The sequence below is a fragment of the Sapajus apella genome, unplaced genomic scaffold (genome assembly GCF_009761245.1).
Source record: "Sapajus apella isolate SASKATOON/1434 unplaced genomic scaffold, GSC_monkey_1.0 scaffold89, whole genome shotgun sequence".
Taxonomy (NCBI): Eukaryota; Metazoa; Chordata; class Mammalia; order Primates; family Cebidae; genus Sapajus; species Sapajus apella.
Window position 1 is genome coordinate 3,185,913 of NW_022437029.1, and position 25,223 is coordinate 3,211,135.

At 38.2% G+C, this 25,223-nt stretch overlaps 1 protein-coding gene across 6 annotated transcripts in view; it reads right to left on the bottom strand.

The window, feature by feature from the left end:
* The window catches only part of AFF3 (AF4/FMR2 family member 3), a 618,932-nt gene that overhangs the window by 197,632 nt on the left and 396,077 nt on the right, over positions 1-25,223 (bottom strand). For all 6 annotated transcript variants that reach the window (XM_032255274.1, XM_032255272.1, XM_032255273.1 and 3 more), the window contains 2 exons: positions 19,401-19,481; positions 7,639-7,675 (listed from right to left, as the gene is read on the bottom strand). In XM_032255274.1, the coding sequence (XP_032111165.1) occupies positions 7,639-7,675; positions 19,401-19,481 (118 nt within the window). The remainder of the gene's footprint in view (positions 1-7,638; positions 7,676-19,400; positions 19,482-25,223) is intronic.

The following is a 25,223-nucleotide window of genomic DNA, read 5'->3' on the forward strand; positions in this document are numbered from 1 at the left end:
GAGTTTTCTGCATAGACAATATAATTTGAGAAAATGAATTTTTTTCTCCTTTCTAAAGAGATACTTTTTTTTCTTACTTTACTGCCTTGACCAAGGATTTCTAGTATAATGTTGGATAAAAGCGGAACCCATGTCTTGTTCCTCATCTTGAGGGGAATGTTGTAAATGTTTTAACACTAAATAGGATGTTTGTTCTGAGGTTTGTTTTTGTGGCAGATACTGTTATTGTGTTAATGAAGTGGCATTGTATTCTTGATTTGCTAAGAATTTTTCCTTTAAACCACGTGTAGTGAATTTATCAAATGTTTTTTCTTAATTTATTGAAACAATTGTATTTTTCTCCTTTAATATTTTAACATAATGAATCATGTTAATATTATAAAAAGGATCCAATTTTGAATTCCTAAACACATTTTCTTATATTTTACAATATTTTTTGTACTTTGCTGCATGGAATTTACAAATATTTGACCTAGAATTTTTACATTTATGATCATGAATGTACCTGTAATTTCTTTTTCTTGTACTGGCTTGTCAAATTTTGGTATGAAGGTTACACTGGCTTGACAGAATGATTTGAGAACTGCTTGCTTTTTCTAATTCTCCGAAGAAGGGTGTAGGTTTGGAATTGCTTCTTCCTGTGAGTTTGGTAGAATTCCTAGTAAAAATGTCTAGCCTTGAAATTGTGTGTGTGTAATAATTTTTTAAAATTACTGGGCCAACTGTTAAAATGGTTATAGGATTATTCAGGTTGTATTTATATGCAAATTTCATATAAAACATGTACATATATACATATAATACCTGAAGAATCATTTTAATCATAGTCATTTCACTGGTTTTGGAAAAGTTTTAGTATAATTTTGCCCATAACATATGTTTATGTTCTTGATCTGCATCACAGTTTGTTCCCTTTTTGATTCCTAATATTATTTGTTTGTGCCTTTTCTTTTTTTGTCCCGATCAACCTCTCTGCAAAATTTGTCAATTTTATTGTATCTTCGAAGAATAAACTTTTGGCTCTATTGATATTTAAAATTTTATCTTTGCTATTTTATTAATTTGTTTTTGTCTTTTTTTGTAAGTCTCTTTTCCATATTTTTTTAGTTTATCTTCTCTTGTTTTTAGCTCTTAAGATGGATGCTTAGTTCATTAATTTTTTTATTTTCTAGTATGAGTAATTTCTTTATTTATTTAGAGACAGAGTCTCACTCTGTCTTCCAGGCTGGAGTGCAGTGGTGGGATCTCGGCTCACGGCAACCTACGCCTCCTGGGCTCAAGCGATTCTCCTGCCTCATCCTCCTGAGTAGCTGGGACTACAGGTGGGCGCCACCACACCTGGCTGAATTTAGTATTTTTGGCAGAGACAGGGTTTCACCATATTGATCAGGCTGGGCTCAAACTCCTGACCTCAACTGATCTGCCCTCCTCGGCCTCCCAAAGTACTGGGATTACAAGTGTGAGCTACTGCACCTGACTTCTAGTATGAATATTTTAGAGGAAAAGCTGCAACTTTCCCTCCAATTTAGTTACATCTTCCAGGTTTAATATTAGGCATTTCTATTATCTTTCAATCCCAAATATTCAGTAATATCTAACGTGGTTCCTAACTTCTAAACATGTGTTCTCCCTACTAGTCATATTTTCATTATCAATTTCTAATTTAATCATACTGGGGTTGGAGACCATGGTCAATATAATATTTATCCTTTAAAATTTGTCGAAACTTGCTTGTCCAGTAGTTGTCAATTTTCATAACTGTTCCCTGTCTGCTTGAAAATAATGCATATTCTGCAGCTGTCAGGTAATGTGCTCTTGCTCACTGTGTTATTTAAATCTCACATATCCTTACTATTTTTTCTGTTTGCATTTTATAACAGTTACGAATTTATGTTTACATGTCCCATTAAGATAATAGATTTCTCCTTGTAATTTGGTTACTTTTACTTTTAAAATTTTGAAGCTATGTTATTTGGAATTTTTGTCCATTTGGTAAATTGTACCTTTCCTTGGGTAGTGACTTTTTTTAACTGTAGTAATGCTTTTTGCTTGAAGTTTATTTTTCTGGTATCAAAACAAATATACCATCTTTCTTTTCATCAGTGTTTGGCTGGCATACATTTTCCTAACGCTTTTCCTTTCAAATTTTCTGAATCTTTAATTTCTAAATGTGTCACTTTAAACAGCACAGAGTTAGAGTTTATTTTGTTAGTCCATTTGATCAATATTTGCTATTGAATCATTGCATCTAATCAATTTCTTTAAATTACCGATTATTTATTTATTTATTTATTTTTGAGATGCAGTCTTGCCATGTTGCCCAGGCTGGAATGCAGTGGTGCAATCTAGACTCACTGCAACCTCTGCCTCCCGGATTCAAGTGAGTCTTCTGCCTCAGCCTCCTGAGTAGCTGGGACTACAGGCACACACCACTACGCATGGCTTATTTTTGTATTTTTAATGGAGCCAGGGTTTCCCCACGTTGGCCAGGCTGGTCTCCAACTCCTGGCCTCAAGTGATCTGCCCACCTTAGCCTCCCAAAGTGTTGGGATTACAGGCATAAACCATCATGCTCGGCCTTTATGTTACTGATTAATTTATGCTACCATATTTTTCCATATTCTTGATTTTCTATTGTTTACTTCTTTTGGATTAACTAACAATATTCATATTCTATTTTTAACTTGGTTCTCCACATTTGGTTTGTAGGTTAAATACCTTTCACTATAGTGCCTACCATAAATATTGCAAATATTTACCTTATTTATCAAAGTCCAAAGTTAAAATTTTTATTCTTCTCTGAAATAATTATAGGAACTTAGAAGATTTTAATTCCAAATTCTCCTCATCTTATTTTATGCTATTGTTTTGTGGATTCCAACTGCACTTTTATTTTGATTACTTAACAATATATTAATATTGGTACATGCAATCATTGTTTAAATTTTCCCCATGTTTACTTTCACTGCATTTAATCCTTCTTACACCTCACATTCCTTCTGAACAAAGTATGTCTTTAAAAATTTCTTTTTGTGAGGATTTACTGGTGGCAAAGTTTCTCAGCTTTTGTCTGAAAATGTCTTGATTCATTAAATTTTTTTTTGCAAAACACACAATCCTAAACTGATATTTATTTTTTCTCAACTCAGTGACATTTCTATTTCTCTGCGGGCTCCCACTGATGCTGTTGTGAAGTTAGCTGTAAGTTGCCTGCATTTTTGAAGATGTTAAAGGGTATTTTAATTTTTCTTTATGTGCAGTTTAGCTACAATGTGTGTAGTGTGGGCTTTCTTCATTCATCCTTGGTATTCGCTGGGTTTCTTGACTCTGTGGATTAATGTCTTTCAAGTCTGGAAAATTTTCAGCTATCAATCATCTTCTTCTTGCTTCCCTTTCCCTTTCTGAAATTCTAGTTAGATGTATGTTAGACTTCCCCACTTTATCTCCATGTCTCTTAACTCATTTGCTATTTTCCATTCCTGTCTCTCTAGGCTGCATTCTAGATAATTTCTTAAATTACTCTTTCCAATTCATTAATTCTTTCTCAGCTATGTCTAACGTGCTGTTATGCTTGCCCATGGAAATTATAATTTCTATTATTCCTAGAAGTTTATATTCTTTTATATAATAAAAGAATATTCTTTTATTCCTAGTTCTGTTTAACACTTCTCTAAGTTTTTTTTTGCTCTTTATCACATGTCCAATCCTCTCTTTTATTTCCAGAAATTAAAGTAAGGGCTCTGATTTTATATTCTAGGCTTGACAACTCCAGTTTCTGAATGAGTCTGACTCTCTGCTGTCCTGTTTGTTCTTGTTGTTGCTCACAGTCTCGTTTCCTTTTTGTAAGGGTTTCTTTTCTCATTCTAAGTTGTTCATTTCCCTTGGTGCTCTATTTCCATTATTATTCATTCCTCTCCATTTTCTTTTTCTGGAAATTAGATGGATTTTCGCCGTGCCACCTTGACTGGCTGTGTATCTTCAATCCCTTTAATATTTTCCATCTGTGTTTTCCTTTATACTCAGAAAAAAGAGTTTTCAACTTTATATTCAAGGTTCCAGACTTCACCTGTTACCATCCCTCCCATTGTTTTTTATTTTGTCAATCATATTTTTAATTCTCAAATGTTCATTTGTTCTGTAATTACCTCTTTTTCATATCAATCTGTTCTGTTTTTATTTAACACAAATAATTTCAAATCTTTCCAAGGACTGTAATTATGCTTGAAACTTTTTTCTCCTTTTCCTTGAATTAGATTTTCTAGATTTCCTTTGGGACTAGTCTTTCTTTTCGGTGCTCACTGATTATATATTCGTATTTTAAAATAACAAATTGGTTAACAAAGGTAGTTGGCATGGCTCTCCTGTATCAGTATACCGATCCATTTTTCTAACATATCTATTCCTTGTAGGGAAGAGCTGATATACGGCCCTTTGTAAGTGGGCAGGGTAAGTTGACTTGAAGGATTCACGTAGGGCTCAAGAGAAGAGAAACCTCCAGGCACGCTGCAAGCCCAAACCCTTCCTTTACTCACTCCTCCAAGAAAAATATAAAGTGCTGTACCTTAGGTGTGTAGGATTTTTGTGTATTTCCCGCAAGAAACAGCTGACTCTTCTGCCATTACCCTATGTCATCTATTTTTAAGGCCTGGTATTATCTTAGAATCTGTTCTGTTTCTGAGAAAAAAACTACGCTGAAAGCTCTGTGTGGGAATCTGCAAGGATGGAGGTGGAGGGGTAATGGTTGAAGAATGGCCAGGTGTTTCCATCACTGCAAGCAATTTGCACTTGTTCCCTCTCGGGGTCCAGTGGCAATGTGGTCTTTCCTGGGGCTCCTGGGGGCATTCCCACCACCTCTAAAGCTTGTTCCTGTTTGTCTCATCTTTCTTCCTTTGCTGTGTCATGACTTTCCCTGTTGAAGATTATTTTTCAGTAGGGTCTTATTACTTTTGGCTTTCCAGAAACACAGCTAAATTTCTGGTTTGCTGATGACACTTCTTCCCGGTTTCGGTGCTACTTTGGATTTATTTCCATTTCTACAGCTTCATGGCTGTTAGGTGGGAATTTTGAAGGGAGAGGAAGAACTGCTTAAGCGCAGTCTCTCAACTGAATGGGATGTTCTCATAATTTTAAAAAATGTAGACATAAATCATCCATGTAAACATTCAAGCATCTCAATGCCTAATAAGCTTCCATTTTATAATATCAAGTTCGATTGATCAGTAATTCAGCAAACAATCTCGTTTAAAAGATTTGTATTGAAAGTCATTTTCTGTTTATACAATATTTTCTTTAGTATCTATATAATACAGTCTTTCTCACTTCAAAGAGAATAAAATCACTGGCCTAAAATAATGAGAGTTAGTAATCAATCCACACATATATTTCGTTTTTGGTTTCTCTGAAGTTGTGTATTTCTCTATTTCCTACACGTTTACTGGAATCATGACTCCAAACCAAATACAAAAACAGCATGGGAAATGCTGGTGGGGTCAGTTCTCCTCAGGTTTCAAATGTGCTGTAAATTGCAGAGAATGCTCAGATTTTTAATAGGAATATTATTTTTATATACACATGCTGGGGTGTTGGAGAAAGATTTATTTAAAAATAAAAAAGGCCAGGCATGGTGGCTCACACCTATAATCTCAGCACTTTGGGAGGTTAAGGCAAAAGGATCACTTGAAGCCAGGAGTTCAAGACCAGCCTGTGCAACATAGTTTAATGCTGCCTCTAAGAAAAAATTTAAAAAGTGGTATGCTCCTATAGTCCTGGCTACTTGGGAAGCTAAGGTGGAAGGACTTCTTGAGCCCAGGAATTCAAGGTTACAGTGAGCTATAATTGTGCCACTGTACTCTCTAGCCTGGGCAACAGAGAAAGACCTTGTCTCAAGAAAATGAAAAGAGAAAAAAAAGTCCCCTTACTCCTAGAAAATAAAAAGCTAATCAAAAACTTTTCCTGGACAATGAAATGCTAGAGAGTTTTGTACCACACAGGGATAGTGCCATATCATGTCCTGTAGAAGAAGGGTCCGTTTTTACATAATTTAAATTGCAGTGAATATTATAGCATGCCATAAAAATATGCCGGATATACACAGAAATCACAGCAGAGAGTTACTGGACAAGAATTCAATCTCATGGTGAAGTGACAGCAGCAGCTTTCTGGGAATCAACATAGTGGAATAAAAAGCTGTGTCTTTGGGGCAGAGATCTCTGAATTCAAATTATATCTGTCATTTTTCTTAGCAAGGTGACTAAAAAATGACTCGTTATTGGCCTCAGAATCTCATCTTCTTCATGTGTAAAATTGAGATCCTAATACCTTGCTCATGCAGCTATTGTGAAGATTAAGTGAAATACCATAAGTCAGGAGGCTAGCACAGAATAGATACTCAACAAGAATTTCCTTTGCTCTTCTGTCTGTCAAAAATGCCAAGCTGGGAGAAGGTGCATTCATTCATCTATGAGATCTTCCCTTCACCCTGAACATTTAAATTCAATAGTGAGACACAGCGAGGAAAGCAACAGCAACTCTTCAAGACATTCTAGTCTGTGGTGTGTGATGCTGACGCCTGTATACCACCACACGGACTTAACCAAGCACGTCTTCTGATCACTTTTCTTATGACTAAATTCATCATTTTCTTCAGATTTCGTGTCTCTCGGCATTTTGCCTCATCACTGGTGCCTGTACCCACAGCAAATCCCAACAGAGGGTGGGAAAATTAAGTGATATTGCCCCTACACCACTGTGCTATCCACCAGCCTTTCTCTAGCTGTGCCTGAAAATTCTGCTGCTTCCCGATGCATTTGCCTGGACATCTTTTCTGTCCAGTCCATTTGCCTCGCAGTTGCCCAGTGGTTGAGCCACAGTTCCACAGACAGATCTACAGCTCAGAGGATGCGCAGTCTTCAAATGCAGCTTTGTACTTGGCAAGGGGTGCTCTTAGCTTGCTGGCTGGTCGTGAAACTAACACAACCCAGTCTTTGTGAGTGTGCTTTTAGGACATGAACGGGGTAGTTTATGCATTTTTAACGCTCAAGACAACATTAATACCAATTAGCAGTGCCAAAGAAGAGAACTAAAACACTACTTCATGGAATGATAACATCCTCTCTTTGACAAAAAAGCCCATGTGTTTTATGAGCTACCAATTCAATAAGGAAACTGCTTCTTAGATAGTTGAGTCTCTATTTCTGGAAGAGGGCATGGTACACATACGCAGCCAGTTGTGACTTTTTTTTCATGGATTCTAAGGTCATTTATCTTAAGGTCTACTGATTGGTTTTCTTTGCTCACTCATTTTCCTTTAATTTAGGCAACCAATTATGTGCCTTTTAATTTTTTTTCCCTCCATATATACTAGAAACAACTACAATAAAGCATGATGCTTCTTTCTCCTAGGATGGCTTTGAAATTCACCATTTTCTGTTTTGGCCCTCCTTTCCTTGAATATGCACACTCAAGGTCATCATAAATCTTATTCATTTGGGCAGCACTTGAACAAATGGCCCCTTTCCCAATTTTTTAGTAAAATTCTTTTAAACCTACTGTCTACTGCGTGCTCAACCTCCCTCCCCTTCTGCCCTCCACCCCCACCACCTGCTCCCCGTATGAAACCTCGAGTGAAGTCTTTCTTACTTGGATTATTGTGTCCAGAGGATACAAGCTGAGAGTCCTGAAAGAACAAGAAATAGCAATTAATTTTCTTATTTTGGCTTTCAAAACCCAAGTTAAACATGAGATCTATTACTGGTCATTCAGAACCAATTCATTGCTCTTAATATCTACCAGCTACTTTAATGAGAAACATATACATGAAAGTGTACATGTACATGTTAAACGGTTCTGGGAATACACTTCACAATCATTTTTATTTTCTATTAACGACTTTTTGTTTTGTTTATTGAGGTGAGGTTCACGTAACATAAAATTAACCATTTTAAAGTGAACAATTCAGTGGCATTTAGTACATTCATAAGGTTGTACAACCGCTACCTCTATCTAGTTACAAAATACTTCCATCACTCTTAAGTAAAATCCCTTCCATTAAGCAGGGTCTCCCCACATCCCTCATGGCCCAGCCACTTACAACCACCAATTTCCATCTGTCTTTTGGATTTATCTATTCTAGATATTTTATATAAATGGAATCATACAAGATGTGATCTTTGTGATTGGCTTCTTATACTCAACATAACGCTTTCGAGGTTCATCCATCCTGTAGCATGTATCAGCACCTCATCCTTTTTATGGCTGAATAATATTGTATCGCATGGATATACAACAATGTGTTTGTCCATTCATCTGTTAATGGGTATTTGGGCTGTTTCTACCTTTTGGATACTGTAAATAGTACTGCTGTGAAATGTGTGTATGTACCCTTGTTCAACTCCATGTTTTCAATCCTTTTGTGTATATACTTAGAGCAGAATTTCTGGGTTATATAATAACTTTATGTTAAACTTTTCAAGGAATTGCCAAACCATTTTCCACAGCAGTGAAATCATTTTTCAGTCCAACAATGTACGAGGTTCCAATTTATCTACATCCTTGCCAATGCTTGTTATTTTCCATTAACAAAATTATAGCTATCCTTGTGGGTATGAAGTGGTGTCTCACTGTAGTTTTGATTTGTATTTCCCTAACAACAAATGATGTTGAGCACCTTTTCATGGGTTTGTTGGCCATTTGTACATCTTTAGAGAAATATTTATTCAAGTCCTTTGCCATTTTTTAATTGGTTTGTCTTTTCATTGTTGAGTTGAAAGAGTTCTTGATATAGTTTAGATATGAAACTGTTACCCAATTTATGATTTGCAAGCATTTTCTCCCATCCTGTCAATTGTCTTTTCATTTTATCAATGTTTTTTGATACACAAAATTCTAAATTTTCTAAATTTAAAATTCTAAATAAACTTTAATTTACCTAATTTTTCTTTTGTTGCTCATGCTTTTGGTGTCATAGCTAAGAATCCATTGCCAAATTCAAGGCCATGAAGATTTAAACCTATGTTTTCCTCCATGATACCTGTAGTTTGGGTTCTTATATTTAAGACACTGACCTGTTGACTTTTAATCTAACTAATTTATCTTTGAATAAACCTTTACTTCAACCCACTTCCTATAGATGGGTTTTGCACCAGAAACACTCTATTAAACAACTGTTGTCAATCTCACGATGGTGGATAAAAAGATTACTACAGTATCTACTTATCTGCAATGGAATAAAGCCAGTACTACACAGTACTTTTAAGTTTGCTCAGGTAAATAGAGATTGAATTTAATTTTACATTAAATTTAAGTTTGCATTAAAACAAAATATGAAATTATTTTGAGGATTCACATCCTCTTTCCTTGAAAAATTCTCATTTAATAGAAAATAAACAAAATACCATATTGTTCTTATAAGTAGGAGTTAAGCTATGGGTATGCACAGGCACACAGTAATATAGTGAACTATGGAGATCCAGAAGTGCGAGGACAGGAGTGGGACACGGGATAGAAAACTACATACTGGGTACAATGTACACGCCTCCCATGATGGGCACAGTAAACTCTCAAACTTCACCACTACACAATTTATCCATGTAACCAAAAACCAGTGGTACCCCAAAAGATATTAAAGTAAAAAAAAATTAAAAATATGAGAGACTTATAAAAGAATGAGTGAACTGAGATGGTAGGAATGTAAACAAAGAATAAGTAGCAGGACATAAAATCCAGTAAAACTCCTTTAAAATTCCAGCACATAAAACAAAAATCCAGTGAAACTGAATTAACTTCCGTTATATAGCTTAACATATTTTACCAGAATTTTGCTCCATAATTATAGGTTGTTAGGGGGTAAGGGATGTCATTTGATGTGACTTACGTTACACTCAAATCCAAGTACTAATGTCTGTTTCAAAAAGAAATTCTACTGAAACAGTATAAAATGAGCCAGTCTGGCAGGCAGAGGTTGGGTGGGAAAATTGAGAGGGTAAGGGATTCCCACTCTATTAAACAGCCTGAGTCATATGCAGATGCCTAATAAACCTCTTTCAATTATGGTAATTCATCTGAAGAAAAAGAACAAGCTCAACTCTCACCCTGAGATTCCATTTTTGGAAATGATTATATGAAGATGAAATATTGTTCCTGAAATGATGGACTAAAATATCATCTGTAAAAATGATTTTGGCCTATTTTGGATAGACGCTGTTACTAAGAAGGCATACACAATTAAATCTCCCAAGTAGATTGGTATGTTTTCCTTCTTTTCTAGGGAATTTAAGAGTTTATATCTGTACATAAATTAGTTTTAGCTTTGGCATGTGAAAAAAACTTGGAGTCCCATTTAGTTAACTCCTCTGTGCTATCTGCAGATCTGGGCCATTTGGAGGCATCTGTACTAGGGAGGGGAAATACACACCAACAAATTGACAAGAATGGTAACTGACATAGTTTCCAGCATTAAGCTCATTTAAAAAAAAAAAAAAAACAGAATTTTTTCTAAGACTGTTAACACAAATGGGAAATCGAATTATTTTATTTATTTATTTATTTATGAGACAGAGTTTTGCTCTTGTTGCCCAGTCTGGAGTGCAATGGCATGATCTCAGCTCACTGCAACTTCTGCCTTCTAACTTCAAGCAATTCTCCTGTCTTAGCCTCCTGAGAGTAGCTAGGATTACAGGCCCCAGCAACCAGGCCCCGCTAATTTTTTGTATTTTTAGTAGACACAGGGTTTCGCCATGTTGGCCAGGCTGGTCTCAAACTCCTGACCTCAGGTGATCCACCTGCTTTGGCCTCCCAAAGTGTTGGGATTATAGGTGTGAGCCACTGCACTTGGCTTATTTTATTTATTTTTTAGAGACAGGATCTTATTCTGTTACCCAGTCTGGAGTGCAGTAGCATGATCCTGGCTCACTGCAGCCTCAAACTCCTAGGCTCAAGTGATCCTCCTGCCTTCGTAGCTGGTACTACAGGCATGTGCAACCATGCCCAGCTAAAATTTTTAATTTCTTGGTGTGTCCTAAAACCCAGAGGATGATTGTTGATCACAGACTCTTCAGCAGAGAATGTAAGATGAACTTACAGGTGACCCGAATTAGGATTACACACCATAAAATCATGTATCTCATAGATAGTAAACTTTAAATTTTAACTAAAACACTTGTGTAATTAACCACTATTTTTGTTTTTTGTGGTGGGGAGTGAAGAGAGACTGAAAATGGTTGAAGAAATTGGTATAAAAAACATAGCAAAACAAAACAAATCTCTGTGGAAGTCTTCTGCAGGAGAGGCAAGAATAAAATCAAAGACTTTGTCCCTAATATATAATCTCATGTTGCTAGCTGAGGTTTTCTTGGTGGTACACTGAAACAACAAATGTTAGCTCAAAAGTAATTGACTCTCACCCCAGTGTTCTAAACTGTGCCACTCTGTGGGTACAAATAATGTCCCATTATCATTCTTACTGGCATTTGGCCAGCCTGCTTGTGGAGGAGTCAGCTACCTTACTGGACCACTCCCAGGTTTTAGGTCCTCTTATCAGATACCCTGATAAGGTGTCTGTTGGCAAACCTCAGGTCCTGGGGCTGCTGCTTCTGAAGGAACACTGTTCTGTCCAGCAGCTGCAAAACCCCAGAGGCCCCACAGACTATGCAGGACATTCTTCATGGAGCCAGAGCGAGGCTGGGTTCAGAACACAGGGAGACCAAAGCTCCTTTCTCCAAAGGGAATACACACTGAAGCCCTTTCCATTTTTGTGTCTCCTGCCACCCCACCCAGATACCCACATATGTGTAGCTTCCGTCTCACAGGTCTTCTCTCCCCTTGCAAATGTCTTCTGTAGGTAGATGCCTGGGGAAGTCCACCCCTTCTGTGCACTGGCTTTGTCCTCTAGGAGCACTCTACCAGGCCTGCAAGATTCTCTATTAGACTTTTTAAGGGTCACAGAAATGAGTCCAGCAAGTTAAGATTGGAGGTGACATCTGTACAAATCATTAGAACCCAGGGTTGAAAGTGATGTGACTGCCACCCCCAACACTGCCAGCTGTGTATCGTGTTCTGATCCCCTCCCCCTGAAATGCTCCATCCTGCTGCTTTCTGTTTTCTGCTAGCAAACTTCATTCTTCCTTCGAGGCTCTGCACAGGTAAGCTCAAGGGTTACCCTGCTTTTTGAAATCTTCTTGACTCTAATGTTTTTGCTGCACTGTATCACACTTCCATTACTATAATTATTTTTTCAACAATGACTTTTTAAAAAAAAAGTGTAAGTGACATAACACAAACTGCACATATTTAAAATACACAATTTGATAGCAAGTCTCACATGAGGAAGGCTACTATTATTACCTTCTTGACCCAAGGATGGCTCTGTAACACCTATTCATTAAAGAAAAATTAGCAAAACAGGAAAGTGTAAAAAAGTTGCCTGTCATCCCATATCAGGACATTTTCAAGGTTAATCTGCTGCTTTTGATTTATTAGCATTGTTCAACAAATGTGTGTTATTCTGGAGGTCAGTTGCATAGAGGGAAAGCCACTCCCTGATACCTGGAAGAATACCTACACATGGGAATTAATTCTCCATCTTTAAATCCTAAAGTCCCAAAACCGAAACTATTTTTTGGTACATGGGAATCCTAAAACTCCTTTAAATACGGTATTTAGCTGTGAAGAAAAGTTTATACAAATCATCTTGCTGAAGATATAATCAGGTATACTGGCATCTGAGAAAGCCCTTCAATGAAATACTAAATATCATATTTCATTAAATGTAACAGGCCATCCAAATCATATAAGGCTGCATTATCTCATGTACTACCAGTTGCTGCCAATTAATTGGAAGATGCCATCAACTGTAAAACAAATCCTGATTTTAGGGACCTTAAAATGTTAAAAAAAAATGCACCTTATGTCAGTGAAATACAGCAGTTCTTTAGCTATGTTTGTGAGGCAAGACAGTATACCATGAAGGCATTACTTAAAAAATGGCTTTGTGAAATCACCTGGGAATGACTCCACCCCTCACGCCTCTCCTTTTTACTCTATTAGTCCATTGCTGGAACTACAAAAGACAAGAAGTGGAAATATATCTTCTTATATTTTCAGACTCCCATGGAAAGCTAATTATGGTAGAAAAAATTAGCACCTGATTTAGTTGGGTCTCCCTACACCCTCATTCTTAACTCTATAAAGCTCAAAACAGTTGAAATAATTTGATTTACAATTAATTTAAATGCTTATTTTGAGGTAATGCTAAACATGGAGTTTTAGTGCACACAATTTTGCAGTAGTTTTTGAAGCACATGAGCAACCCAAAGAAGGAGATGTATAATAAACTTTCCAACTTCAAAGTACTTTCCCTTCACACTTGCTAGCTTTCCTTCCCATTCTGATGGGTAAAGAGAAAGGCAATAGGATTCTCAGTTCTGTGAAGATGCTAGAATTCTTCTGTATAATGCTTTAAAAATCAATCAGCAAGAACAGTTTCAGGGCCGGGTACGGTGGCTCACATCTGTAATCCCAGCACTTTGGGAAGCCGAGGCTGGCAGATCACTTCAAGTCAGGAATTTGAGACCCAGCCTGGCCAGCATGGTGAAGCCCTGTCTCTATTAAAGATACAAAAATTAGCTGGGCGTGGTTGTAGGTGCCTGTAATCCCAGCTACTAGGGAGACTGAGGCATGAGAATTGCTTGAATCCAGGAGGCGGAGGTTGCAATGAACCAATATCGAACCAGTGCACTTTAGCCTGGGTAACAGAGCAAAACTTGGTTTCAAAAAAAAAAAAAAGCTGTTTCAGGCCATGTCTGATCCTACCAGATACAGCACCCATGGCCATGTGAATGCTTGAGAAATGGCCTTAGCTTTGGACATCCACCTTCCTGAAGGTGGAAAATGCCCTACATTTTGAGTTCTTTATTTGCATTTCAAAATGTATGAGATTGCTGCAGAAATGAAAGGGAAAAAGCAAAGAAAATACATTTTCTTCTCTCTTGGTTGAAATACTCGATAATGGCAGACAATTTAAAGGAGTCATGCATTCTTTTCTTTACCAAATTCAATTACTCTTGAGATTTGAAGAATGAGGCAGAAATGTCTGGTGGTGTTTGTCCAGGGAATTGTGACTCCAAATTAAGTCCACAGAGAATAGAAAATAGCCAAGTTCATTATCAATTGACTTTATTATATATGATGTCCTTCAATACCCAGACAAAATGAGGAAATTCTCAGTAGTATTCAGCTAATTAATTTAGTAGTACTGGTGACTCAGAACCCACAGTTAAATCAAGTTTCCTTGTGAGGTCAAATTGCCCCTTCAATTTTAATAAGGGCTTAATTCCATTGTTTATTAGTCATTTCGGAGATTTTGCACCTAAAGTTCCAAAAACAGTTTTAGCTCCTACACACTAGAAATGATGATCATCTCGAACGTTAATTGTCTCATTAACGAATTGCAAGGCCCAGCTGTCAATACAAATTTGCTGAGATGGAGGTTAAAAGAGGTGCACTCTGTGAGAAAATTAGTAATACTCTTGGTTATAGGCAGAATAATGGCACCCCCAAAGATGTCTGTGCCCTAATTCCCAGAACCTGTGACTATGTTACCTCCATGGAAAGACACTTTGCAAATGTGATTAATGATTTGGAGGTGGGAGATCATCTGGGCAGGCCCAATATAATCACAAGGGTCTTTATAGGGAAAGAAGGAGGCAGGAGAGTTCAAGCAGATGTGGAAGGGTAAGAGGGAAGTGGAAGTCACAGTGATGTGAGCCATGAGCCACGGAACAGTGGCCGCCTCTAGATACTGGCAACAGCAAGAAATAAATCTTTCCCTGGCACCTTCAGTATGATTGCAGCTCTGCTGACGCCTTGATTTTAGCTCAGTGACACAGATTTCAGACTTCTGACCACCAGAAATGTTAGATAATAAATGGGTGTTGTCTGAAGTCACTAAGTTTTCGGCAATTTGTTATAATAGAAATAGGAAACTCAAGCAGTCTTGCTTCATTGGTATAAGATACATTATCAGTATTCACAGTGAGTTTTTGGAAAAAGGCATTATTAAAATCCGCAATGCTCCTACACTTTGTAAAGTCACTTATTCTTTCTTTCAAGGGCAAGGTGAAAAGATCTAGAAATGAAATAGCTCCATGCAAATCCTATAGTGGTCTTAAATAAGACACTTTTTTTTCATTTAAATTTGAAATTCTGTGCCCCACATGATAGATAATACAGGTATTGATCGACTTACGACCTATGCAACATACGACCATTCGACTTTAAGACCACAATCGCTAGCCACGACTGTTCCGCGTCTGGCAGCGCAAACGTTGCCCAGCTGGGCGTACGACAGTGCGGGCCAGCTTCTGGCAGCACTACCATTTCCGTGTGCACCATTTCAACTGTACATATAGCCTGCTCAACTTACGACCAAATCGTGTTACGACCGGTCCGCAGTCCCGACCGTGGTCGTAAGTCACACACTAGCTGTAATGTATTTTTTTGAATGAAAAATAAAATACTTCTTGTTTTCTGTCTTTTTTTTTTTTTTTTTTTTGAGACATATTTTCACTCTTGTTGCCCGGGTTGGAGTATGGTGGCAGGAACTCAGCTCACTGCAACCTCTGCCTCCCAGGTTCAAGTGATCTTCCTACCTCAGCCTCCCGAGTAGCTAGTATTACAGGTGGGCAGCACCACACCCAGCTGATTTTTGTGTTTTTGGTAGAGATGAGGTTTCGCCATAGTGGCCAGGCTGGTTTCAGACTCCTGACCTCAGGTGATCTGCCCACCTTGGCCTTCCAAGGTGTTGGGATTATAGGCCTCAGCTAACACGCCCAGCCTGTTTTCCAACTTCAAAATACAAAATTTTAACTATAGTCATATTTCTGTTCATAGGGTCTCCAGAACTTATTTATCTTGCATAAATAATGTTTTGTATCCTTTGACTAACACTCCCATTGTCCCCTCCCCCAGCCCCTGGCAACCACCATTCTTCTCACCACTTCTGTGTGTCCATTTTAGAGTCTCCGTATCGGTCATGACATACAGTATTTGTCTTTCTGTGTCTGGTTTAGTTCACTCAGTACAGTCTATGCTCATGTGTACGCTCTGTGTGTGTGTGTGTGTGTGTGTGTACATATATGTGTGTGAATGAAAATATATGGCGATCAGAAATGTGACTAGTTAACAAGAATGTATACTTGAAATTTGCTAAGAGGGTAGATCTTTAGAAATATGCTAGGAGGTAATGTTCTCATCACCATCAAAAGAAAAGAAAAGAAAAGAAAAGAAAAGAAAAGAAAAAGAAAAGAAAAGAAAAGAAAAGAGAAAAGAAAAGAAAAGAAAATGGTACTATGTGAGGTTATTGAGATATTAATTAGCTTGATTGTGGTGATTATTTCACAATATCAAAAAATCAAGTTGTTTACCTTAAATATATAAATTTTTATTTGTCAGTTATATCTCAATAGAGCTAAAAAATGAAATTATTGTACTAATTATTAAAAGTCTTAATTTTACCTCAGAAGTCAAGTTGTTACTTGCACTTAAGTATCTCTATGAAACAAAACAGAACAAACTGGTACAGTATTTTTGGAAAAGTCACAACAAACTGCTTTGGCATGTGCCCAGTTACATCAAAAGTTGTACTTATACCATGATACCTATTCATAACATAAATGTGTATGATTCTATTTTGGGTCTGCATTATTTTGGCTAGATTATGTGCAAAGATTGTAAGCATTGTGCATTTTATTATAAGGATGCCAGGATGCCACTGGAAGTACATATTGAACAAACTACTCAGCTAAATTCCCCTGTACTGAATGAAAGGGCTAGAAGCCTAGGAACTTCACATGGGTTCTCGTGTGGATCCCACCAATAAGATGCCACATTTCATTCATTGCGGTGTTGCCTACAAAGCCTTAACTATTTACTGTCGGATCCTTCACAGAAAAAGCTTCTTGATCTCTGATTTAAACAATGAGTCCTTGGGAAAGAATTAGATAAACATGTCAAGAAACAGAATAGAGAGTCCTGAAACAAATCCAGGTATTTATGAGAAACTCAACTACTGACACTTCAAACCAGTGGTGGGAGAATGGGCTGTTACACTGATAGTATTATAACAACTTACTGACCATTGAAAAGAAGGAAACTAGAATCCTACATCATGAATCTACAACTAAAAAATAAGTATAAAAGAATTAGAATAAAATAGAGAACATTGTTAGAACGTTGGAGCAGGAAAGATCTTTGTTCTCTGACAGAAAAATTAAACACTTTGCTAGTATAAAAGGCAGATAAAAAGGTTTGCAAGAAAGTAATTGCATCATATATAATAGATAAATGAATAAGAGTTAAGGAGTTCCTACAAATCAGTTTTTAAAAAGTGGCAATAGGTAATGAAAAGGCAATTTGCAAAAGAAAAACAGTCAATGCTCAAGCTTAGAAGTAATTGGGAAAATGCAAATTAAAACAACAAGATACCAACTCTTCATTCATCATACATACACAGCGATAAAAAACCCAGATGATAATAACCATTGGCAAAGATATGTAAAAAGCACTATCTTGTCTTTTTTTTTTTTTTTTTGAGACAGGGTCTTGCTCTGTCACCCAGGCTAGAGTGCAGTGGCGTGATCATAGCTCACTGAAGCCTCAACCTCCTGGGCTTAAGTGATCCTCCGGCTTCGGCTTCCCAAGTAGCTGGGACTACAGGCGTGCCACCATGCCTGGCTAATTTTTTCATGTTTTTGTTGAGACAGGGTCTCTCTATGTTGCCCACGCTGGTCTTCAAATCCAGGCCTCAAGCAATCCTCGTGCCTTGGTCTCTCAAAATGCTAGGATTATAGGTGTGGGCCAACACACCCGGCCAAAAGTACTCTTGAAACACAGTCCCAAGTAACTGTGGCTTCTGATGCCCAGAGCCACAATTCCTACTTAAGGTATCCTTATGCCAATAGCAGGTACACAACGAGGCATTTGTTCTAACAGTGTTTGTAATAATAACAAGCCATCCCAGTGTTCACTGAAAGGAATTTGATTAAATGAATTATGGCAAATTTATACTACAAAATATTTTGCTGCTGTTTTGAAGAATGAAGAAAATCTCCATATATTCACTTGACAAGGTCTTCAGATACATTTTATTATGAGAACTAAAAATCAATTCTTAGAATGGAATTTATTTTTGTGATAATGGCAATGATCAATTCTTTCAATAATTCACATTAGAAAGTGGTGATATTGATATTAATTTATTAATTTGTTTGTTTTGTTTTGTTTGAGACAGAATCTCCGTCTGTCTCCCAGGCTGGAGTGCAATGGTGCAATCTAGGCTCACTGCAACCTCTGCCTCTTGGGTTCAAGTGATTCACCTGACTCAGCCTCTCAAGTAACTGGGATTAAAGGCACACAGCACCATGCCTGGCTAATTTCGTATTTTTAGTAGAGATGGGGTTTCACCATGTTGGCCAGGCCAGTCTTGAACTCCTGGCCTCAACTGAGTCGCCTGCCTTGACCTCCCAAAGCATTGGGATTACAGATTTAAGCCACTGTGCCCAACCAGAAAGCTGTGATATTGATATTTAGCAATGATACATATTGTGAAAAAAATCAACTTTTGGAAAAAATACTTTTAGTAGTACAAAACTTAGGAATTGGAAAAATTGCACATGTATATATGTACCTATAAAGCACAGGGAACATGACTAAAATGGCACATACTTTAAACTCTTGATAGTAATCTCTGGGTAGGGAAATAATCTCTGGCTTGGGGTGCCAGGGACGTTGAGATTTTGGTCTCTTTCCATTTGCATAATTTGATCCTTTATAATGAGTATGTAGTATGTGTCAGTTATTCAAATCAAAGAAAGACTATTTGACTCATGTATACAGTCATTTATTTTGTAGCCGATTTTTTGGTGTGCTTTTCCTTGGAAAATATAGCTATCTTTTTTTAAGTCCTAGAAAATATCTTAGACTTTAAAAAAGCTATTCAGGGAAATTAAATACCACATGTCTTCAACTCTAAGACATTGATTTTAAGATACATCATTAATTTAATAACAGCTTTCCAGAAAAATCCAGGACATACAATTTTATACATCACATTGAATGTTTAAAATGATTATAAGATGCATTTCAACTTCACAAATGTTTTTTAGATAAAATGATAATTACAGTAAGTATCACATTTTGCAGAGAAGTGTAGGTAAGTAAGACTGGAGGCTTGATTCTCTACATTTGATAAATGAATACATATGTGCTTGCAAATTGTTAAGGAGCAGATTCAGGTGCCTCTGGCAGGAATATTTAGAGGAGAAAAGACAATCAAGGGTAAACCCACTGCCCACTAGAAATGCCTGCATGAGTAAAGCATATTCCTCTTGAGGGATGCAAGATCTCACCTTATTTGGAAATGGAAATTTGGTTGGTTCCCCTTTGCCAGGTGCTTGAATAGCAGAAAGTGGTGGAAGCCAGGTCATCTCCTGAAGGATGGGATAAAAACAAATACTGTGATACAGACAGTAATCAGCGGTATGTAAAGCAGCTGTACAAACAGGCCTCCATAAAGCAGAAGGGTAGGAAATGTACAAAAGCTGAAAGCATTTTTTTTAAAAGATGTGAAATCCACTTTTATGATTTATTTTCCTAATTTTAAATTCTTGATTCCCTGGCTGTCCCCATGCTCCCTTTATACCTTAAAAAGGTCTGCAAGGCTGTCCTATTTTCACTTAATTTAAGGCCCTGAGTAAAGGGACAATATAGTAGCAAAAGTTCTATGGAAAACGCCACACAAAGGGGACTTGGACTTGATCCCATAAAATTCATAGGCTGTCTCCGAAGGAATGCATAAGGTACTTTTAACTTTAGGTATCTTTATTGGAGGAGTTATTTATACAATAAGAAATAAAGTATCAGTTCTCAATAAGGTCCACACATCACTTTGGTCTTCATAAAAATGTCATTCATGGAGACTGAAAAAACAAATCACGCCTATGAAATACAGAGAGAGAATGGTGTCATTTCTTATAACACAGTATTAAGAACACAGTGTGAGCCTGACATGAAATAATTTCTCATACACTTTTTAACACACACTTTTTCTAAGCCTTGGGAGATGGAGAGAAGGGTAGTTTTATTCACTTCCAGTATTCACCTTCAGTCTCACCTCTGGAAGAGAGTTGCAATCAATAAATGATTATAGAATTATATTGATTTCTAATGACCAGGACGCCAACTTGGCATTTACGAATTGGATCCAAATCCCATTATTATTATTATTATTATTTGAAGATGAAGTCTCACTCTGTTGCCCAGGCTGGTGGACAACTGGCGTGATCTTGGCTCACTACAACCTCTGCTGCCCAGGTTCAAGTGATTCTCTTGCCTCAGCCTCCTGGGTAGCTGAGATTACAGGTGTGAGCAACCACGCCTGGCTATTATAGTATTTTTAGTAGAGACAGGGTTTCACCATGTTGGCCAGGGTGGTCTTGAACTCCTGACCTTGGACAATCCGCCTGCCTCGGCCACCCAAAGTGCTGGGATTACAGGTGTGATCCACTGAGCCCGGCTGAACCCTATTTCTTGATTTGCCTGCACTTCCAAACCTAAGCAAGCACAGAAGCAGTGGTTGACACATTTTCAGAAATGTGAGAGATTCTCTCTCTTGAGCTGAGGACATTTCCTTACCTCCCTTTGGCAGGCGGGTGGGTGTTGAAAAGGGATTCCATCAGGCTTTTGGAATGAAAGGGCTCTTGGGAATGGTGGTGCCCCTTCTTTTCTTGGGTCATTCACCTTCCCCAGCACCTCAGATGGTGCAGAACCCACACAGGAAGCCGTGGGAGGGCAAGTGTATTCAAAGCCATGACCCCATATCACCTCTTCCAAACCATGACACATGACACAGGCACTAGGTGGGTTGGGCACATACGCATTCCAGGTGTCCCTTCTCCATTCTGCCATTACCAACGCTCCCCCAGGAAAGCAAAGGCGGATCCAGCGACACTTTAAAATGTCCCACTCTCCTCCCACCTCTGCCCTGCAAGTATCTGCTGCTGCCTTGGTCTCCCTTTGAGGAGGCTGGTAAGCAGGACTGTCAAGTTTGTGTCCACAGTGGCATTTTTGTCCATGGAGTCAGGGAACTATTCGTCATTCTCAGAGTTGGGCCACCTTGTCTAGGACCTGGTCAGCTCTTACCCATATTGTTGCTACCTGATTAAGAAAGCCATGAAGACACAAGTGGGTTTTCTACACCTTGGCTCTCCCACAGGGCAATCCCTCCTCTACAAGGTTTCTGATTTTCCTCTTCCATTTTCATTACTGGAGAGGAGATGTGTTTTTGCTACAAGTGGCCTCAACTCTTTTGCGGAGAAATTACTCATCAATTACAAACTATTGAACCAATTGTCTTTTTCCTTTTACGTTGACTCTCTGATGTGTCCCTGAGTCCATTTCACTGCTAATCAGCCACTCAATAGCTTCCTCCGCAATCACGCTTTGGCTTACACAGTTCACACCGTTATGATCCTCAGGGGCCAAAATTGTGAAGTACCAACTAATTACTCATGATTAGATATCAGACTTGCACATACCACCCCGGTATGTCTATGTTAACACTGCATACAGACTCCCTCTGTGTAACAGAATGTCTCACATTTGTGCATTTTGTCTCTGACTGTTACTAAAACCCAAAGAGATGAATTATTATTTCAGCATGTCCTCCAGCAACTCAGGAATAAATAAAATGAAAAGTCCATAAAAAAATGAGTAACAGTACTTTCAAAAGAACACTTCCTAGACAAACAGCTTCTTATAACTGACATTTTCAGGTTAAAATCTGTTTAATATACAGTTTGTCCGAGAGGAATAGCAGACAAACTTTGAGAGACCACTAAACTGTGATTCTTAAGGGTAGAAACCGTCCTCCTAATCTTTGTACCTTAATTGGGGTCCATCCCTGAGCACCCACTCATTCCCGCATGAACATTTCCTGAAAGCTCACCACTGGCAGGCACTGTGACTGTGTCTTATACACAATGCTCACTTCCTCCTAACTCTCTTCTCCCCTGGCTCCCAAGCTGTTCTGCTGGCCCAGCTCTGCTCTCGGAGATCTCATGCTCATTCTTTTTTGCTGAAGCTTCTTTTCTCTCACTGTTCCTTGGGTGTTTGTGTTCAGCCCTCCTCTCACTACCTTTTTTTTCCCAGGCTGATCTTACTACTGTGGCTTTAAAAACCATCTAGCATGCTGGTGATGTCTAAACGCACATCCAGGTCCAACGTGCCCACTCTAGATGTCTCAACCTGGGTGTTCATGAGCGATTCAAACTAACTCCCCATGTTCAAAACTACACTTCTCTACCACACAAACTTTTCCTCTTCTTGTATTTCACGTCCCATCAATGGCAGCAACATAAACTCTTCAAGTCAGCACACTTCGAGTTATCCCACATTCCTTCTCTTTCACTCCCTCCCTCATCATGACAAAAATTCTCATTTATTAAACATTTAAAATATATTATATATGATTTTAAATGCTTTACATGGTTTACTTAATTCTCATACCCACCCTGAAAGGTAGGATTTATTATTTTCTTATTTTATAGAGGAGGAAAGGAAATCACTAAAAGGTTAAGTGATTTGCTGAAGTTCACCCAGCAGCTGGACTTACCACATCCTGGGCTACCCTAAGTGGATCCAAGACCTTGTACATTCTAGCCATCTCCAGCCTCCCAGGCTGAGAGCCCCTGATTATACCATGATTTTTGCACATGCTGGTAGCACCTCCCAACCTCCTATTGTTTGCTGGGTTGTTTACTCATCCATCGAGACCTAGCTCCATTTCCTCCTTTCCAAAGAAGCATTCTTTGGTCAAACCAAGCCACTGTTGACTCAGCCTTCCTTTGTGCCACATTTCCCACTTACAGGTCTCTATTAGAACACTCGTCCCTTCTGTTGTGGTTACTTGTTTATACATATCTGTGCCTCCCTTCTAACCTGTGATGAACCCCTCAAGGCTGTATAATTTTTGTCTGGTGGCCCAGCACCTAATACAGAGCCTGGAGCAGAATGGGTGCTCACTTTAACATTCCGCACTGAATCTCTGCAATGTGTGTCTACCTTTCACTCCTTTCTGTTACCTGATCTGCCATCTGAATCACACTTTCATTATCTTTAACCTGGGTACTCTAACAGTGTCCTGATTGGTTTGCTTTCTTCTGTTCGCAGTCCACCCTCCACACAGCTGCAAACTGAATTTTCCTAATTCAGAAAAATTTCACTGCTATAAAAATCTTCATATGAGGCCAGATGCAGTGGCTCATGCTTGTAATCCCAGCACTTTGGGAGGCCAGGAGCGGAAAACCAGAGGTCAGAAGTTGGAGACCAGCCTGGCCAACATGGTGAAACTTTGTTTCTACTAAAAATACAAAATTAGCTGGGTGTGGTGAAACACTCCTGTAATCCCAGCTACTCAGGTGGCTGAGGTGGGAGAATCGCTTGAACCTGTGAGGCAGAGGTTGCAGTGAGCTGAGATTGTGCCACTGCACTCCAGGCTGGGTGACAGAGCCAGACTCCGTCTCAAAACAAAAACAAACAAAAACAAAAACAAAAACAAAACACCAAAAAACGAAAAACAACTTCATATGCATCATCACATCATAATGATGATGACGATGGCGATGGTGACTCTGAAGATGGTGATGCCTCCTGTTGCGTTTTAGTTTTCAAAATACTTCCCCATGCATTTACTCACTGATGCCCAACCTTTGAAACCATAATTACCACCTCCATATTACAGCAAGGAAGTTAAAGTTCAAAAAGGGCCAGGTGCAGTGGCTTACGCCTGTAATCCCAGCACTTTGGGAGGCCAAGGCGGGTGGATCACGAGGTCAAGAGATCGAGACTATCCTGGCCAACATGGTGAAACCCTGTCTCTACTAAAAATACAAAAAAATTAGCTAGGCATGGTGGCGCGCACCTGTAGTCCCAGCTAATCGGGAGGCTGAGGCAGGAGAATTGCTTGAACCTGGGAGGCGGAGGTTGCAGTGAGCCAAGGTTGCGCCACTGCACTCCAGCCTGGCGCCTGGTGACGTTGGGAGACTGTCTCAAAAAAGAAAAAAAAGAAAAAAAAAAAAAAAGCTCAAAAAGATTAACTGATTAGTCTAAGGTCACTCAGTTCCTAAGTTTGGCCAGATAACTCTTTATTCCCAGTTCAGTATTTGTTTTCCACTCTATTGCATTTACCCTCAGAAACCTCACCCTAGTACTCTAGACCTTCTACAATAAGGCCCCAGTCTTCAGTCTCATGCCTTTTATTGCTCTACAAATACTCTACCTACAAGAAAAATTAGCCTCTGCTTTTACTTACACCATCCCCTTGGTGCATTATGCCCTTCACCATATGTCTCTGGGTCTCTCTTTATCCATTAAGGCTCATCTCAAACATCGTTTGCATCTTGAGGCTTTTGCAGACTTCCCTTCTATGTCAGTATAATAGGACAGTTCCTTGCTCACGCTCCTCCAAAACACTTATTTCTTTTTCTCTTACATTCTGTTTCGTATTATAGTTTTATGAATATGTACTTCAATCTACACTCAACCATTTCTCTCTCTTTGAATGCTCTTTCTCCAATGTAAAATAAAAATAATACTTAGGAATCCTAATAATCTCTTTTAAGAGCATTCAGTTTTACTAGGCGTAATCCCCAAATAGGAATTCTAATAATCCCTTTCAAGAGCATTTGGATTTACTCAACATAATCGCCTAAAGAAGGACTATAAATTTCTTCTGAGAAGGATATTATCTACTTATCTTTGTGTAGACTGGAACATCTTACATAGTAAGTGCTCTATATAAACTTGTTGAATTGAACACCCACATTTCAATGCAAACTGGCTTGCTAATTTTGCTTTAATTATAGCTAAGCATTTCCATGTGATTTTTCCATCTAATGAATTCTACTAACTACATAAAGGAATAGTAAAGAAAATATAGTACTTAAAGCATTCAGGTCTCTAAGAATTTCCAACAACATAAGAATTATTTGTATGGATTATTTTAATACATTTGTAATGTAACACAAATACATAATATGTTACATAATATACATATACAGAATAAAATGTAATTTATAAGGTGCAATGCTTTTATGAGATTATCTATTACATTAAAATTTCACACTAGAATTGCATGGGAAAATTAAGGGTGAATAGACTGTCTCATTCTCCTT